The sequence below is a fragment of the Cherax quadricarinatus genome, chromosome 32 (assembly GCF_038502225.1).
Source record: "Cherax quadricarinatus isolate ZL_2023a chromosome 32, ASM3850222v1, whole genome shotgun sequence".
NCBI classification, from domain to species: domain Eukaryota; kingdom Metazoa; phylum Arthropoda; class Malacostraca; order Decapoda; family Parastacidae; genus Cherax; species Cherax quadricarinatus.
Window position 1 is genome coordinate 35,103,114 of NC_091323.1, and position 19,282 is coordinate 35,122,395.

Genomic DNA, 19,282 nt, shown 5'->3' on the forward strand with positions numbered 1-19,282 from the left:
CTTATCAGTGTCAAGTGCAAACTCCTACTGTATGCAGATGACAGTGCTCTGTTAGTGTCAGGTAAAGACCCACAAGATATTGCTAATGTTTTAACACTGGAACTGGAGTCCTGGAGCAAATGGTTAGTAGACAACAAACTATCATTACACCTAGGGAAAACTGAAGCCATTCTCTTTGGCACGAAACAAACTGAGAAGGGTAAATAATTTTAATGTTCAATGTAATGGGGAGCCCATCACTTTGGTTTCATCAGTAAAATATTTGGGAATCCCCTTTGACCCATGCATGTCAGGAGAATTAATAGGGAACAGTGTAGTAAAGAAAGCGAATGCCAGACTGAAGTTCCTGTATAGACAAGCACAGTGTCTACCTACTGAGGCTCGCAGGACCCTATGTCTAGCCCTTATACAATGCCATATGGATTACGCTTGCTCTTCTTGGTACTCTGCCTTGACAAAAAAACTGAAAGATAGACTGCAAATCACCCAGAACAAAATCGTAAGATTCATCCTGGGGCTGGGACCAAGAGAACATGTAGGCCAGGATGAATTACAGCAGATAGTCTTAATGACCTTGGTGTAGTAGATAGTCTTTTTAGTATCATAATAAAATGTTATCTTCATTGTAGAATAATAAGAAAATATTATAACCTTTATATTATAATAATAAGGTAAAAGGACCCCAATGGAAATAAGTCACTCTGTCTGACTTTTTTGGGTTATCCTAGGTTCTCTACACATATGCTGCTATGTATGATAATTCTATGTAACTGTATTTGTGTATACCTGAATAAACTTACTTACTTACTTACTTATCATGTCCCACCATGCCCTCTATTCTAGGCTGAACTCATTATGCCTGTCCTCGTAGCTTATTTCCCAGTTCTGATTATATTCTCGCTGCAAATCATTGGAATTTTAGTAACCAACTCATTTATGTCCCCTTGTTCATGATCACGTTTTTCAGTCAGTCCTTGTCTGCCCTTTTAAGTCCTTTTGAGTTATCTTGTGCATCAGTATACATTCTCATATTTTTACGGTGTGGGAAGTACAATGGCTGCGCTCCGAGGGAGGAGTGTTGATATGTAGCAGTTTCTTAACTATAGTGTAGACACGCCTCTGGCAAAACTGATGGAGTGAGTGATGATGAAAGTATTGCTTCTTTTTCGGGTCACACTTCTTCGGTGGGAAACTGCCGATGTGTTAATAAAAACAATATTATCCACAGTCGTCAGGAGGTTTTAGGTATTTTTTTTTTAGTCTGCTATAAGGCCTACTTTCATATTACAAACCTTTACATTGTTTATACACATCGCTATGACTCTTGCCATCAGCCATAGAGTAAATTAAACGTTTTGAAATTTAGAGGAATGTACGAGAAAGCTCACTGCAAAAAAAATAACTTCTGGTCTAATACATTTTAGCAGTTTTTTTCACAAATAAGGTCAGCACAGAGTCAAAGGTCAGAATGGTAAAAACGATTTGACTAGGACTGCAAGATTTAGGACAAGGTTATACATAATGTAGTATTGTGTAAGAGTAAGTGACACCAGTGATCACGGAGCCATCATCATCTTCCTGGCTGCACCAGTCCACGGTCGATCTAGGAGACGTGTGGAGCGTCAGTGCCCTGTCAAGTGCTGGAGCAGCTGCTTCACCGGCTTCTACGTCTTAATTACAAGTTGTCTCAGGTCCCCCAGTTGCTAAGATTTTCAAGCTGATTTAGCAGGTGCCTTTACATGACCAGCAGCAAGGTAACTACATCTAATCAGCACCCCCTCCGGAACTGCCGTCTGGGTATTTACTAACGCCTTGGTGAATAAAACACGTGTACAACTGCGTGTTTTTCAGAGACGTTTCGCCCATCAGGGGCTTTATTCTAGTGGGCGAATAATCTCTGAAATAAATGCACCCAGGTGTTGCACTTGTGTCTTATTCACTGGTATATAAATATGAAATGGAAGCCTGTTCAACGTTTTACATTGTGGCAAGATGGTTGATATTTTGTCTTATAAACATGTAGGCTATAAGGTAAATCTTAAAATTTTATTTGCACTCAATATATACTTCCAACCTTTACGTTCCTGTGTTCTAATTCCTTTACATTCCCTTTACAGTTTAGGACTGGTCAAAGCACCGGGTCAGAAGGGGGGGGGTGAGGATGAACCACGTAATTATGAACATAATATAACTTACGAAATCGTAATGACACAAATAAACTATACCACGGGTATGTTTTAACGTATTTATTACATCGATACTGGCACTACTAGTAAAATTTATACTACATAAATCTGACTTTCGTATCATTCAAAAGTGAACAGGCTACAAAATTTGGAACAATGTATGCGAACAACCTGTCTGTGAAACAATGACTTTTTCTTAACTTTGTTGAATAATGTTACTAATCTGCTTTTGGTATTCTGACTTCGTGACGATTTCTCCTCACCTATTCTGACCTCCACGTCCTATCCTGACCCTTTTTCATGCAACCTATCCTTTACTATCTATGGCTCATAACTTTATAAGTTACTGACGTTTGACCTAGCTTTATCTTCGCACCCTCCTGAATCCATGACCTTATAAGCCTTACCTCCAAGAACTTTTTTGACCCATACCTTTGTTACACTTAATACGGACTAGTAGACTCGAGGATACACATTAATGTGATAAACCTTTGGTTGGAAGTGATCAAGGTCCCAGAACCTAAACGTTTTCTAATATTGCTTGCTCACGTGTCTTTTTAAAGCAAACACATTAATGTAGCAGTGATAACCTTAATGAGAGGCCACTGGTAATATTTCCAACATAGGAACAGCACACCTTGCAAACACATTACACAGTTCATAAAAATTTATCACTTCCCCGGTAGCGTCACTGATACAGTACACAAGATACATGTGCAACAGTTGGGTATCTTTTAATGTTGATTGAACGTTACACCTACGCAGCAGGCTTCTAGAATCAGTCAAATACAGAGGAAAATAAATTAGAGGCTGCAGGTGTAGTAGGAGGTAAAGATGATGTAATTCATTCATCAGACTTGGAAAAATAGTTTTTGAGGTGGTCAGTCCCTCAGCCTGGAGAAGTGTTCAGCTCCTGATGACTTCTTGACTGACCCAGCTTAGTGTTCTTCCCAGCCTTAAATGTGGCTTATTTCTCTGCCTGAAAGATCTAACCTGAAAAGAGCAGCCACTGCAGTGTCTAGCCAGATCGTGGCAGCCAGTCACAGGCCCACTTGAAAAATATTATAAACAGCTAGGCTTTTAATAATAGGCTATTACAAGCACCTCAATGGAAATAAGTCTCTTGGTCTGACTTTCTTGGGTTATCCTGGGTAATTTACACATATGTTACTAGGTATGATAACTGTACTTATGTGTACCTGCACCTAAATAAATTTACTATTTCGGTTGCCTCCCCCTCCCACACTCCTGTTATACTTGTGTTGACTAAGACATGCTTGCAACACTTCAGTATCCTTATTGTCGAAATGTTTCGCCTGCACAGCATGCTTCTTCAGTCATATACAAGCGATAACGCTGCATACAGTAAAAGTATTGTTAATCAACTATTTACGGTGTCCCGTAGCTCGGTTGGTAGCGCACTCAAATCACACATTGAGTGTCCGTGGTTCGATCCCCGGTACGGGTGGAAACATTAGAGGTGTATAAGACACCTGCTGTCCCTGTTCACTTAGTAGTAAATAGGTACCTGGGTGTTAGTCGACTGATGTGGGTGGCATCCTGGGAACAAAATAACCTAATTTGCCCAAATGCTCTGCATAACAAAGGGCTTTCTATATAGTAATATATCATTGATGTCAGCTATGGTCCGTATAAGTTGTACATGTACTTGTAGAAATAAAGATTATTATTATTATTATTTAGCATGATCTGCTTCGGCCTCCAGCTGCTACACCTTCCTTCTGCTCTAGTATATAAGACCTGGCCGCATGCCTCTGCTCTAGGTTCAGGAACAAACCACCTATGAAAGTTAACGGCTTGATCACCTCAGAATTACTTTTTATACTGTCTTCAGTGTTATATTTACGTTTATTCAACTAAAGAAGTCTGCTGCGCAGGTGAAATGTTTCTGCAGTAAAGACAAAGTGTTGCACAAGCCTCATATTCACCAGTACTGGTGATGAAGTGAGGGGTCACCAGTACTGGTGTTGAAGTGAGGGGTCACCAGTACTGGTGTTGAAGTGAGGGGTCACCAGTACTGGTGTTGAAGTGAGGGGTCACCAGTACTGGTGATAAAGTGAGGGGTCACCAGTACTGGTGATGAAGTGAGGGGTCACCAGTACTGGTGATAAAGTGAGGGGTCACCAGTACTGGTGTTGAAGTGAGGGGTCACCAGTACTGGTGTTGAAGTGAGGGGTCACCAGTACTGGTGATAAAGTGAGGGGTCACCAGTACTGGTGTTGAAGTGAGGGGTCACCAGTACTGGTGTTGAAGTGAGGGGTCACCAGTACTGGTGATAAAGTGAGGGGTCACCAGTACTGGTGATGAAGTGAGGGGTCACCAGTACTGGTGATGAAGTGAGGGGTCACCAGTACTGGTGATGAAGTGAGGGGTCACCAGTACTGGTGTTGAAGTGAGGGGTCACCAGTACTGGTGTTGAAGTGAGGGGTCACCAGTACTGGTGTTGAAGTGAGGGGTCACCAGTACTGGTGTTGAAGTGAGGGGTCACCAGTACTGGTGTTGAAGTGAGGGGTCACTATTACTGGTGTTGAAGTGAGGGGTCACCAGTACTGGTGTTGAAGTGAAGGGTCACCAGTACTGGTGATAGTGAGGGTCACCAGTACTGGTGTGGAAGTGAGGGGTCACCAGTACTGGTGACCCCTCACTTCAACTTGCCTGTATTGTACACCAGTAATGTAATACCTGTATTACATGTTGATTTTCCCTGACCTATGACTTTGTACTTCATAAGATTAGCCTAAGCTAACCTTATGAAGTTACCCAAGGTAACTACTGTTTCATGATCCATGGTAACAACTGTTCCATGACCCAAGGTAACAGCTGTTCCCTGATCCATGGTAACCACTGTTCCATGACCCATGGTAATCACTCTCCTTGCAGCATGATGATGCGCCTAGTGAGGAGAGTTGGATGGTTCGTGTTTTATGCTTCTCTCATAGAGTTCGCAGTGATGCTGGTTTTCATCGTGTTTGTACGGTACGACGCTTTCTACGACGGTACCAAATGGAACTACACCAGCTATCATGGGCACTCCACTCCCAATCTACAAACATTTTATCCAAGTAAACATTCATTTGCACTTTTTAGGGGGGGGGGGTATATGGAAACTAGACAAGGTTCCTGTTCCTCTTGGAAAACTGTAAAGTCCAGGACGAACTAAATCGTTTAGTTTCCATCTTTAACTTGGTAAGTTGGATATTGTTCCGACCATGGTGTGTATGTGTGTGTGTAATATATATATATATATATATATATATATATATATATATATATATATATATATATGTGTATATATATATATATATATATATATATATAAACATATATATATATATATATATATATATATATATATATATATATATATATAATTATATATAATATATATATATATATATATATATATATATATATATATATATATATGTGTATATATATATATATATATATATATATATACACATGTATATGAGATTCATTGATTGACATTAAAATAGTTTTTGGCTGGGTAGGGATAACTTGCTTGTATGTTTAGAAACAAGTGCCTGAGTTCAGCAGAGTTGCTAAATTCAATATTGACAGATTTTTTTTTTTCGTGCAAACAATTTTTTTCTGAGAGCCCCGAGGGCCATGGCTCGTGTCTCGTGAGGCCCTTCCTTTGGATCCGTCCCTGCTGCTGTGCCCCTTCTCATACCTGCTGCTACGTTTCGAAATCTTCTGATACCTGTATGTACATAAAGACTTACATGCTCAGTTCGAGACCTTGAGGAAACGTTTTGCCACAAATGGCTTCTTCAGGACTGAAGTTACTTGTGGAGAAACATTTGCTCAATAAATGTCTTGAACTGTGCATATATATCTTTATCTACATACTGTGGGCATCGCCATAACTTTCCAGTTTTCTGGTACCTCCAGGTATACTCTCCAGGTATTACCTGGAGTTTACCTGGAGAGAGATCCGGGGGTCAACGCCCCCGCGGCCCGGTCTGTGACCAGGCCTGGTGGATCAGAGCCTGATCAATCAGGCTGTTACTGCTGGCTGCACGCAAACCAACGTACGAGCCACAGCCCGGCTGGTCAGGAACCGACTTTAGGTGCTTGTCCAGTGCCAGCTTGAAGACTGCCAGGGGTCTGTTGGTAATCCCCCTTATGTATGCTGGGAGGCAGTTGAACAGTCTCGGGCCCCTGACACTTATTGTATGGTCTCTTAACGTGCTAGTGACACCCCTGCTTTTCATTTACCTGGAGAGAGAGTTTCGGGGGTCAACGCCCCCGCGGCCCGGTCTGTGACCAGGCCTCCTGGTGGATCAGCGCCTGATCAACCAGGCTGTTGCTGCTGGCTGCACGCAAACCAACGTACGAGCCACAGCCCGGCTGATCAGGAACTGACTTTAGGTGCTTGTCCAGTGCCAGCTTGAAGACTGCCAGGGGTCTGTTGGTAATCCCCCTTATGTGTGCTGGGAGGCAGTTGAACAGTCTCGGGCCCCTGACACTTATTGTATGGTCTCTTAACGTGCTAGTGACACCCCTGCTTTTCATTGGGGGGATGGTGCATCGTCTGCCAAGTCTTTTGCTTTCGTAGTGAGTGATTTTCGTGTGCAAGTTCGGTACTAGTCCCTCTAGGATTTTCCAGGTGTATATAATCATGTATCTCTCCCTCCTGCGTTCCAGGGAATACAGGTTTAGAAACCTCAAGCGCTCCCAGTAATTGAGGTGTTTTATCTCCGTTATGCGCGCCGTGAAAGTTATCTGTACATTTTCTAGGTCGGCAATTTCACCTGCCTTGAAAGGTGCTGTTAGAGTGCAGCAATATTCCAGCCTAGATAGAACAAGTGACCTGAAGAGTGTCATCATGGGCTTGGCCTCCCTAGTTTTGAAGGTTCTCATTATCCATCCTGTCATTGGGGGGATGTTGCATCGTCTGCCAAGTCTTTTGCTTTCGTAGTGAGTGATTTTCGTTTGCAAGTTCGGTACTAGTCCCTCTAGGATTTTCCAGGTGTATATAATCATGTATCTCTCCCGCCTGCGTTCCAGGGAATACAGGTTTAGGTACCCTCCCATACATGGTAGTGTCTTGTCATACCTTTGTACCTTCCCACACTGAGTTAACCCTACAGGTGATTTTTCTTTGTTTTTACTACAAACCTTCATTCAGCTCCACTGATTTACGCTGCCCCTTTTCCCTCACCCGAACCAGTCTACATTCAACCCTCACCCTAACCCCTTTGCAGTCAACCCTCACCCCAACCCCTCTATATTTAATTCTCTCCCCAACCCCATCTACACCTACGGAAAATAAGAGACAAAATTGCTTTATTATCCAACCTGTCATTATTCTACCCTCACCCGACTCGTCACGTCACTATGTTCACTATGTACAGTTCTTCTCTCCCCAGGTTGATCTGTTTGTGACCTGATAAAGACCACGGTGTGGGCGAAACGTTGTCAATAAAGGATCACATTATTCCTCATTTGTCTCTTGTTGCCTTCATATCGGTATTGTATACCATTTGAGTCAACCTCTCTAAACACAACCCTCGTTCGAACCCCTCCACACTTACCCCACCACTCTACACTGACTCAAACCCTTTACACTGACCCAGACCTCACCCCAACCCCTATAAACTTGTTGAATCCTCACCTCAACCCTCCTGGCGGTGCCAGGAGCTATGAATCGACCCCTGCAACCACAAATAGATGAGTACACATATGCAACCCCGTCTACATACCCAATCCTCACCCCAACCCCTCTGCAGTCACACAACCCCTCTATACTCATCCATCCCTCACCTAAACCTCACCCCCAACTCCTCTACAGTCACACAACCCCTCGGCACTCGCCCAACCCCCACTCCAACCCCTCTACACTCGCCTAACTCCTCTACACTCACCAACCCCTCTACACTCACCAACTCTACACTCACCAACTCTACACTCACCCAACTCCTCTTCACTTACCCAACTCCTCTACACTCACCAACTCCTCTACACTTACCCAACTCCTCTACACTCACCCAACCCCTCTACACTCACCCAACCCCTCTACACTTACCCAACTCCTCTACACTCACCCAACCCCTCTACACTTACCCAACTCCTCTACACTCACCAACTCCTCTACACTTACGAAACTCCTCTACACTCACCCAACCCCGCTGCACTTAACCAATTCCTCTACACTCACCCAACCCCTTTACACTCACCCAACCCCTCTACATTCACCTAACCCCTCTACACTCACCCAACCCCTCTACACTCACCCAACCCCTCTACACTCACCAACTCTACACTCACCAACTCTACACTCACCCAACCCCTCTTCACTTACCCAACTCCTCTACACTCACCCAACACCTCTACACTCACCCAACCCCCACTCCAACCCCTCTACACTCACCTAACCCCTCTACACTCACCCAACCCCTCTACACTCACCCAACCCCTCTACACTCACCCAACCCCTCTACACTCACCTAACCCCTCTACACTTACCCAACCCTCACCTCAACTCTGATCAGTGTTGCAGGACGTTGGAGTGATGATGGTGATTGGGTTCGGCTTCCTGATGACCTTCCTGAGACGGTACGGTCACTCTGGGTTGGGTTGTACCCTGTACCTCACAGCCCTCACCCTACAGCTGGCGCTGCTGGCTGACGGCGTCACCACCGCTAATGACGGATACATCACCTTAAATGTTATCAGGTGAGCCTTGGCTTATACTCTGGTGGCAGTGCCCTTCACGAGGGCTGCCTTGATGCTGCTGAAGGTCTTCGATTTTGTGAATTAGAGCTACCCTTCCTTTCCTCGGATCAAATTTATTTTCTTTACTAAGGCGTTAATGACCCCTACAGAATTAGTACTTGTTCATAATGTAATTCATTATTCATAAATATCAGGTGAATACTACCCACAGAATGGGCATGGGATGACTACCACCCACAATAAGTATGGGGTTTATGATAAAACTATCATCATCAGCGTGGTTCAAGCAGCCTTCACCTGCGCTGCTGTGCTCATCTCTGTGGGTGCCACACTGGGCACTACCTCCCCCACACAACTGCTACTGATGGCACTGCTAGAAGTGCCCATCTACCAGATCAATGCCTACATCGGCTACCGTATCCTGGCTGTCGTCGACCATGGTGGTAAGACCCTGCACCCACCATTGACTTTCCGGATTTTTATGAATTGACTGGAACCTCGTAAAGATACTGATAAAAACAACATGCACCTCACGCCAAATGCTTTTGTTCACGCATGTCTTTTTGCCACCTCATGTTTTATATAGTTTTCTCTTCTATTCTATGACCTTTTTTCATTGCCATGTCACTGTTCCTTTCCCTGCAACTAGTGTCTGTAAGCTTCAGGGAAATATTCTATTTGGTCTTCCAGACAAATGCAGCCACGCTAATTTTCAAAAATCAGCATCAGTTAAAAAGGTATAAAATACCGACAGGTTCTTAGGTAAGACACATATGCAACAGTTAGGTATCTTTATTTTGAAACGTTTCGCCTACACAGTAGGCTTCTTCAGTCGAGTACAGAAAAGTTGATAGAAGCAGAAGATACTTTAAGACGATGTAATCAGTCCATCACCCTTGAAGTTTTGAGGTGGTCAGTCCCTCAGTCTGGAGAAGAGTATTGTTCCATAGTCTGAAACAATATGGAGTTGAATTGACATGATGGAGCCTTATATAACGCCAGGAGGTGAGATGTAGGCCACTAGTAGAGGTAAGAATGTTGTCGTTGGAAGGTCAGGTCCCTCTCAAATCCAGCCATTCTCACTAGTAGAAGTTGACAAAGTTGATTTCAGGTCTGTACCAAGATACCCTTGTGTTGCAGTGTCTGACAGAGTGAACATTAAAATGGTATAAAGTACCGACAGGTTGTTAGGTAAGACACATATGCAACAGTTAGGTATCTTTATTTCGAAACGTTTTGCCTACACAGTAGGCTTCTTCAGTCGAGTACAGAAAAGTTGATAGAAGCAGAAGATACTTTAAGACGATGTAATCAGTCCATCACCCTTGAAGTTTTGAGGTGGTCAGTCCCTCAGTCTGGAGAAGAGTATTGTTCCATAGTCTGAAACAATAGGAGTAGAAGTGACAGGATGGAGCCTATATACCACCAGGAGGTGAGATGTAGGCCACTAGTAGTGGCCTACATCTCTTCTCCAGACTGAGGGACTGACCACCTCAAAACTTCAAGGGTGATGGACTGATTACATCGTCTTCAAGTATCTTCTGCTTCTATCAACTCTTCTGTACTCGACTGAAGAAGCCTACTATGTAGGCGAAACGTTTCGAAATAAAGATACCTAACTGTTGCATATGTGTCTTACCTAACAACATCAGTTAAAAATTTTAAACAAATAACAAATGTTAAAAGATCCGTAAAATTCCCAGAGGTCTCTGCTGGCTCCCCTAACATTAAAAAAAATTTCGCTCGGGCATTAAAGCCCAAGTAGCACTTGTGTGATCTACTCTGTTTGGGCAGCCCCATTTTTGGTCATTTTCCATTTGTTACACAGTACTTCCATTATGTCTAGTCTCAAAATAGTTATTATTCCCACTTGATCTACTAGAGCAAGTTAGATACCTGAATGCCATCAACATTACACAGCTACATAACAATTTCTACATTATGCAGCAGTCATTAATAGATAGCCGACATTTGGAGACATATTGGACAGGAGACATTTCGTGGAGACAGAGAGATGCCCAGCATCTCTGTGACGACTGTCAGGTCATCTGGTCATCAGGACAAGCACCGAAAGTCGGTTCCTGACCAGCCGGGCTGTGGCTCGTACGTTGGTTTGCGTGCAGCCAGCAGCAACAGCCTGGTTGATCAGGCTCTGATCCACCAGGAGGCTTGGTCACAGACCGGGCCGCGTGGGCGTTGACCCCGGAACTCTCTCCAGGTAAACTCCAGGTCATCCTTACAAACATCTTATGATTGATGACTATACAACATGTAAGCTTCATTTACATCTTCAGAACCTTCACTCGCTACCGTTCTCTCCGAAAGTCCCACATTTAATTTAGAATTTCTGTTTGACATATTATGCCAACTATGACTTTCCCCTTTAATGCTTATCCCTACCCCTTAACATAAGCCTTTTGCCTTGCAGTGACAAACTGACCCTCATTGGTTCAGCTATTTTTTTGTAACCAGAATAAAAACTAATGAGAAAATGCTGAACTCATAGGGGTCATATAGTGCCTAGGTAATAGGACCTAATCATGTTTGATCCAAGGGAAAGTGGAGTTAAAACAATCCTAAAATTCCATGCATGTATTTATCCATATAAGCACCTTACAGCTTATAGTGGCTTGTTGAGCCACTATAAGCTCAATCCTGATAATCCTCATCGACTTCCTCTTGCCGTGACAGTTACAATTTCTTATATTGGTTTTTTAATATCTCACTTGGAATTCCTGTCATGATTCCAACTTTTGTCACGATGCTCCATTAGGTTACTATGCTGTTCCAAATCTTCAGTTACTTTAAAAGGAAAATTACTCTCAGAAATTATTGGATTAGTTCTACATAATTTACTATATAAACCCACTGCAAAAGTTTAAAAGTATTTTTTTTTTGTACCTCACTGGCCGTATCCCACCAAGGCAGGGTGACCTAAAAAAGAAAAGTTTTTCTTTTTTAGTTTAGTAATTTATACAGGAGAAGGGGTTACTAGCCCCTTGCTCCCATCATTTTAGTTGCCTCTTACAACACTCATGGCTTATGGAGGAAGAATTCTTGTAAAAGTATGTTTTTTCTTCAACAAGTTGGCCGTCTCTCACCGAGGCAGGGTGACCCAAAAAAGAAAGAAAATCCCCAAAAAGAAAATGCTTTCATCATCATTCAACACTTTCACCACACTCACACGTAATCACTGTTTTTGCAGAGGTGCTCAGAATACAACAGTTTAGAAGCATATACGTATAAAGATACACAACATATCCCTCCAAACTGCCAATATCCCAAACCCCTCCTTTAAAGTGCAGGCATTGTACTTCCCATTTCCAGGACTCAAGTCCGACTATATGAAAATAACCGGTTTCCCTGAATCCCTTCACTAAATATTACCCTGCTCACACTCCAACAGATCGTCAGGTCCCAAGTACCATTCGTCTCCATTCACTCCTATCTAACACGCTCACGTACGCTTGCTGGAAGTCCAAGCCCCTTGCCCACAAAACCTCCTTTACCCCCTCTCTCCAACCCTTTCGAGGACGACCCCTACCCCTCTTTCCTTCCCCTATAGATTTATATGCTTTCCATGTCATTCTACTTTGATCCATTCTCTCTAAATGACCAAACCACCTCAACAACCCCTCCTCTGCCCTCTGACTAATACTTTTATTAACTCCACACCTTTTCCTAATTTCCACACTCCGAATTTTCTGCATAATATTTACACCACACATTGCCCTTAGACAGGACATCTCCACTGCCTCCAACCGTCTCCTCGCTGCTGCGTTTACCACCCAAGCTTCACACCCATATAATAGTGTTGGTACTACTATACTTTCATACATTCCCTTCTTTGCCTCCATAGATAACGTTTTTTGACTCCACATATACCTCAACGCACCACTCACCTTTTTTCCCTCATCAATTCTATGATTAACCTCATCCTTCATAAATCCATCCACCAACACGTCAACTCCCAAGTATCTGAAAACATTTACTTCTTCCATACTCCTCCTCCCCAATTTGATATCCAATTTTTCTTTATCTAAATCATTTGATACCCTCATCACCTTACTCTTTTCTATGTTCACTTTCAACTTTCTACCTTTACACACATTCCCAAACTCATCCACTAACCTTTGCAATTTTTCTTTAGAATCTCCCATAAGCACAGTATCATCAGCAAAAAGTAACTGTTAATTCCCATTTTGAATTTGATTCCCCATAATTTAATCCCACCCCTCTCCCGAACACCCTAGCATTTACTTCTTTTACAACCCCATCTATAAATATATTAAACAACCATGGTGACATTACACATCCCTGTCTAAGACCTACTTTTACCAGGAAGTAGTCTCCCTCTCTTCTACACACCCTAACCTGAGCCTCACTATCCTCATAAAAACTCTTTACAGCATTTAGTAACTTACCACCTATTCCATATACTTGCAACATCTGCCACATTGCTCCCCTATCCACTCTATCATATGCCTTTTCTAAATCCATAAATGCAATAAAAACTTCCCTACCTTTATCTAAATACTGTTCACATATATGCTTCAATGTAAACACTTGATCTACACATCCCCTACCCACTCTGAAACCTCCTTGCTCATCTGCAATCCTACATTCTGTCTTACCTCTAATTCTTTCAATTATAACCCTACCATACACTTTTCCTGGTATACTCAATAAACTTATTCCTCTATAATTTTTACAGTCTCTTTTGTCCCCTTTCCCTTTATATAAAGGGACTATACATGCTCTCCGCCAAGCCCTAGGTACCTTCCCCTCTTTCATACATTTATTAAGCAAAAGTACCAACCACTCCAACACTATATCCCCCACTGCTTTTAACATTTCTTTCATGATCCAATCAGTTCCAGCTGCTTTATCCCCTTTCATTCTACGTAATGCCTCTCGTACCTCCCCCACACTTACATTCTGCTCTTCTTCACTCCTAAAAGATGGTATACCTCCCTGACCAGTGCATGAAATTACCACCTCCCTTTCTTCCTCAACATTTAAAAGTTTCTCAAAATATTCTCGCCATCTACCTAATACCTCCCTCTCCCCATCTACTAACTCCCCTACTCTGTTTTTAACTGACAAATCCATACTTTCCCTAGGCTTTCTTAACTTGTTTAACTCACTCCAAAATTTTTTCTTATTTTCATTAAAATTTCTTGACAGTGCCTCTCCCACTCTATGTATGAAGTCTAAATAAACACTTACCACTAATACAAACAGACTTTGTCATTAGACTTCATCAGTGAACAAGCTGTAGAAGTGCAGTCCTTGACCCTGCTACTCCTGTTCAGTAAGGAAGGGTGTAATTCTGTTGATTGTCAGGACACACTGACTGACCTTGGAAATCCTCTCTTTGATGCAGACTTTTTTTTAACAAAATGCTAACTTATTGCACCAACTGTAATAATAATAATAATAATAATAATAATAATAATAATAATAAATTCATTTTGACATGATACATGGTTATACAAAGGAATATAATAGTTGAGTGTACGTGCCGAAAGCCCCTCGTATGCAGAGCATTTCAGGCAAACTTAAAATTAACTTAAGATTAATAAGGCTAGAACAGATTAAATGGTCATTAGATGATTTACAGTGAATGCAGGAGAATTGAGTATTAATAGGTAATGTTGTATGGCTTTAATAAGTCTAGTAGACACTAATCCCCTACCCTCACACACCCCTGCCACTTGCACGCTCCTAGTCTCCACACATTCATACCCTTACACATCCTTATCCATAGTGTTGCATGACCCCATACAGGTTTAGTGCATCTGATATTGCCAGGAAATCCTGGCCCTTGCATTTGCCTTCCAGCACGCCTCAAGGCACTTTGGGGAGGGTTAATTTTAGTTGTGCCACTTGAGCAGCTAATTCATTGTGCTCCCAGTGCTCTTCCTGTGTTAAAAAAATAGGATTACTAAGGCCACAATGTGTTTTAGCAGATTCCTTTGGGCATAGTGACATTACATTAATCATTTCATGTATTTAAATTACATGTACTTCATATATATCTAATGTACACAATACAGTACGGAAGTTCATGTAGTCTCAAAAAATCAGGCATCTTATTGTGTACCACAAAAAAAAGTGGGTCATACTGTAATTGGGTTACAATCTTATCCACAATCGGTTCATCTAGTCACCACAAAATGTGGAGGCAGGGCTCAGTACTGTAAGTTGTCAATGGCCCCATGAACCTCCTCCCTAATACAGTGGACCCCCGACTTACGATCAGCTCCCAACTTGAACAATTATGTAAGTGTACTTTTGTAAGTGCTTTTGTAAGTGTATTTTTGGGGGGTCTGAAATGGACTACTCTAATTTACAATATTCCTTATGGGAGCAAATTTATTCGGTAACGGCACCCGAACAGCCTTCTGGAACCAATTAATATCGTAAGTCGGGGGTCCACTGTATTAAGCTGACAATGACTACCAAGGATTTGCTATTTTTAATCCCTTCAGCATAGTAAGAGGGCTTTTATTTTCAGTGACTATTAGGTCAAACTTGATTGCTTCCCATTTCCCAGGAGCTGTAAGCTTTTATTTATTTAACCTATGTTATTTAAAGTGGTCCTCAGAGTACACGTTATAGACACATTAAGAGCATATTATTTAGATGTATTCTAGGATAACCCAGTTGTCAGACTGTATGACCCTTATGTATTCAGCACTTCCTGATGACTGTAATAACACAACTTGTAACTAGTGCTAATCTTTCTTAGGTTCTATCTTTATCCACACCTTTGGTGCCTACTTTGGATTGGGGTTCTCGAGGAGTGTGTTACGAAGGGTTCCTGTGAAGGACCATCCCAGAGAGGTCTCAGGCTACATCCCTGACATGTTCTCCATGATTGGTAAGCCACACCTCCAATATGTTCATGATAATAAATAAACACTTTTCTGCCTCTTACTGACTTGCAGATGGGACATTCATAATTTACATTATATATCCCTAGGGTAGCACTAAATGCATAAGGGTCATACAATGCTAGGAAGTAATCAGATTATTATTATTATATTTATTATAATTATGGGGGAGCACCTGGGGGGGGGATAAAAGGCATTCAGGCTCAATTCAGGGAACTGAAGCACAGATCCAATTCCCTAGATCAAGATCTCCTCACCAGCATCAAGGAACCTCCCTTGAGGGGAGGAAGTAATCAGAGTTAAGGAAAGGGAGTAGTTTTAAGTCCTTGAATAAACTGAGCTCCCATTATGAGAGCTTATTTTACAAATTACACCTCCAGAAAGATTAGAGCTATTTTATAATGGTCTGTTGTAATGCTGAATTAGATTTTTATTGCTCACAATTTGTCAGAAATGCTGAACTTTTGTAGGTACACTGTTCCTGTGGGTGTACTGGCCATCTTTCAATGGCGTGGTCGAGAGTGGCAGAAGTCAAGGACGGGCGGTTATCAACACATACCTCTCCCTCTCAGCCTCTACCCTGGCCGCCTTCATGTTCTCTGCCTCAACACATAAGTAAGCTATGTCTTGTCTGCTGTGGGAAGGCAGCCAGAGGAAGCTAGGGAGTGTGCAGGTCAAGTATTGTGTACATGAAGCAGATGGAGTGTTAGGGAAATAAATTATTCCTGTCAGAGAAGGAATGGAAGTGGCTGTAATAACACTGTGCATATGAAAAAGAAAATTGGAAAGCAAACTATCTCGCAAGAATTTAAGAAGTACAGTGGACTCCCGGTTAACGATATTTTTTCACTCCAGAAGTATGTTCAGGTGCCAGTACTGACCGAATTTGTTCCCATAAGGAATATTGTGAAGTAGATTAGTCCATTTCAGACCCCCAAACATACACGTACAAACGCACTTACATAAATACACTTACATAATTGGTCGCATTCGGAGGTGATCGTTATGCGGGGGTCCACTGTATAAGGAAAATTAATAACCTAGATCATTATTATATTGACCTTTTACCTAATACTTGAATACTTCCATCAGTACTGAAGTTTCTTGCACACAGCAATTTTGGTCATACGAGAAGTAGGCGAGTGATTTATGAAGTGGTAGATAAGTAGTCTCTTGTGAGTGGTAGATGATGAGTGGTATTTACTGAATGTCTGCTGGTGTTGGTGAGGCAGGCAACACAAGTGGACAATGGTACACATTCAGAATGCCACCCTGGCTGGCGGTGTAGCTGTGGGTGCTGTGGCTGGCCTCATGATCCAGCCCTGGGGAGCCCTCCTCTTGGGGTACTTTGCAGGTGCCCTCTCCACCCTGGGTTATACCCACCTCCAGGTATTACTTTTATTAATTTTCACCCATTAATTCATTTAGATAGTAATTCTGGTGAAATCAAATACAATATTAATGGGCTATATGTATATTTTTCTCTTCTATCTTGTCTTTAAGTTAATAAAAGAAAAACATTAATTTTGTCTTCTGTGTCCTACCCCTTTCTCTGGTGGCTGGATTGTATCTAACAATGGTGTGGCAACAGGGGTGGCTACAGGAAAAGTTTGGTCTCCATGACACCTGTGGTGTCCATAACCTGCATGGTATGCCAGGGCTCCTGTCTGCTATGGTCTCTGTTGGTGCTGCCTTCTTTGCCTCTGAGGCAAACTATGGAAAAGAGTGAGTAGTACTGAAAGTTCCTTGGGGGTTATTGTTGCATTTATCACTAGGCATCATATCCCTGTTAGTGTCAGTACTGCGAAATATAAAAATGACTTGGACAACTGTTACTTGCACTGCATCCATAGTGAGCTCTTCCTTATAACCATATGTACCAAGATTTTAATTTGTTACTTATTATTACATTAATAGGGAAAGTGCCAAACTACCAGACCGTGCTAGATTATTCTTGTGTCTAGAAACAGTCCTTTTGAGATTATTGTGGTGTGTGCTGTCAGGCCACATGAGGTTGTCTACACTGCCTAGTCTAAAGGGATTATTTTGTGTACTATCTAGTCCCATAGAATTAACATTTTGTTTACTACCAGGCACTAGATCTTTTCAGGATAATTAAGTATACCACCAGGTGAGCAAGGTAACATTTATGAAGGGATTCAGAGAAACCAGTTAACCAGCTTGCATGCTAAAAGTGGTAAGCACAGTGTCTGCATTCTGAAGGAGGGGTGGGGATATTGTAGTCTAGAGGGGCATCTGAACTGTAATGTTGGTGTGCCTCTAGCCAGATGGTGATGGAATGAGTGATGGTGAAAGTGTTTCTTTTTTTTCAGGTTACCCTACCTCGGTGGAAATGGCCGATGTTAAAAAAAAAAGTCAATAAAGTTGTGCATTACTTTTAGGTCCTACATGGTTACTTTATCACTAGGTTGTGGCTTAACATAGCAGTAGGTCCCACAGCATTGTGTACCACCAGATCCTGTAGTTATTGCTGTGCTTTTGTGGTTTTCTCTTGCTTGGCTCAAAGTAGTGGTATACATTTATGGTAGACATAGAAATATAAAATTATTTCATTACTCCATCTTCCTCTAACACACCATGTTGAGGGCTAAATATTGTGTCTTGCTATTATTATTAATTACAGGTTGTACCTGCAGTACCCAGTTATGGCCCCAGCTATCAACATTTCCTCCAGTCTCCCCCTCATACCAGAACTGGAGGACGTGGCTCCTGGTGAAGGTCGCACTGCAGAAAAACAGGCATTCTACCAGGCCTTGGCCACCCTCATCACCCTCCTGATGGCTCTGACAGCTGGTGGAGCTTCTGGTAAGCATGACATCTTGCCATGTTTGCATTTCCTGTGTGTAGTTAACTATGCACCTTTATCTGTGTGTTATAGCTTACTTGTAGCTGCAGGAGTACAACAAAGCTTGTGTATTTTTGTAATATGGCCAAAAGTAGTACATTATAGTAACTTTCTGTATGAAGTTTATAACAAAAAAGTCAACTCTATTTGCTTAGATTACATACCCTCTCAGCTTATAATGGTTTCTCCCTTGTCAAGGCCTTCTTCTAAACTACATGCCCTTTGACCCCATGACATGGCCTCAGCTGTACAGTGATGCCCCTTGGTGGGAACTGCCTGAGGAAGAGGAGCAAATGGAGGAAGAACCATCTAATAGTGAGCTGGGGAAGATAATCAACATTCAGGTGGGACAATTGGAGACCATTAACCATCCCAGGAATGTGAAGGTGGGACAACTAGAGACCATTACCCATCACAGTGCTGTAGACTGATCATCCTTGATGATGCCAGCTGTAACCACTCACTACTATAATGCACAAAATGTAGAAATTGTAATGATAAATTATAGTACAATATGAGAAACTATAATAATCATATTCTGTAATAAAGAAAAAATCTTAATTTGTTTTGATATAGTGCATTATAAACACACAAACATGATCAGAATA

The 19,282-nt window shown here is 42.0% G+C and overlaps 1 protein-coding gene across 2 annotated transcripts; it reads left to right on the plus strand.

The window, feature by feature from the left end:
- The first annotated feature begins 1,601 nt into the window (after positions 1-1,601).
- On the plus strand, positions 1,602-19,213 carry LOC128690220 (ammonium transporter Rh type B). Of its 2 annotated transcripts, XM_053778788.2 has the most exons (10): positions 1,604-1,754; positions 5,088-5,269; positions 8,726-8,909; positions 9,186-9,352; positions 15,664-15,795; positions 16,279-16,423; positions 17,041-17,197; positions 17,400-17,533; positions 18,453-18,634; positions 18,873-19,213. In XM_053778788.2, exons 2-10 carry the CDS (start codon positions 5,089-5,091, stop codon positions 19,103-19,105), a joined length of 1,515 nt encoding a protein of 504 aa, XP_053634763.1. In that variant the 5' UTR covers positions 1,604-1,754; position 5,088; the 3' UTR covers positions 19,106-19,213. The 2 variants fall into 2 exon arrangements, with proteins under 2 accessions (XP_069946777.1, XP_053634763.1); XM_070090676.1 differs by lacking the exon at positions 15,664-15,795 and having other exon boundaries at positions 1,602-1,754.
- The last annotated feature ends 69 nt before the right edge of the window (positions 19,214-19,282 follow it).

Bases quoted from the DNA above. Each gene is read 5' to 3' on its own strand.
- LOC128690220 (XM_053778788.2), top strand. From the start codon at position 5,089: ATGATGATGCGCCTAGTGAGGAGAGTTGGATGGTTCGTGTTTTATGCT. The intron at 9,353-15,663 runs GTAAGACCCTGC...AATCTTTCTTAG, and splicing joins GGCTGTCGTCGACCATGGTG to GTTCTATCTTTATCCACACC. The intron at 17,198-17,399 runs GTATTACTTTTA...GTGTGGCAACAG, and splicing joins TGGGTTATACCCACCTCCAG to GGGTGGCTACAGGAAAAGTT.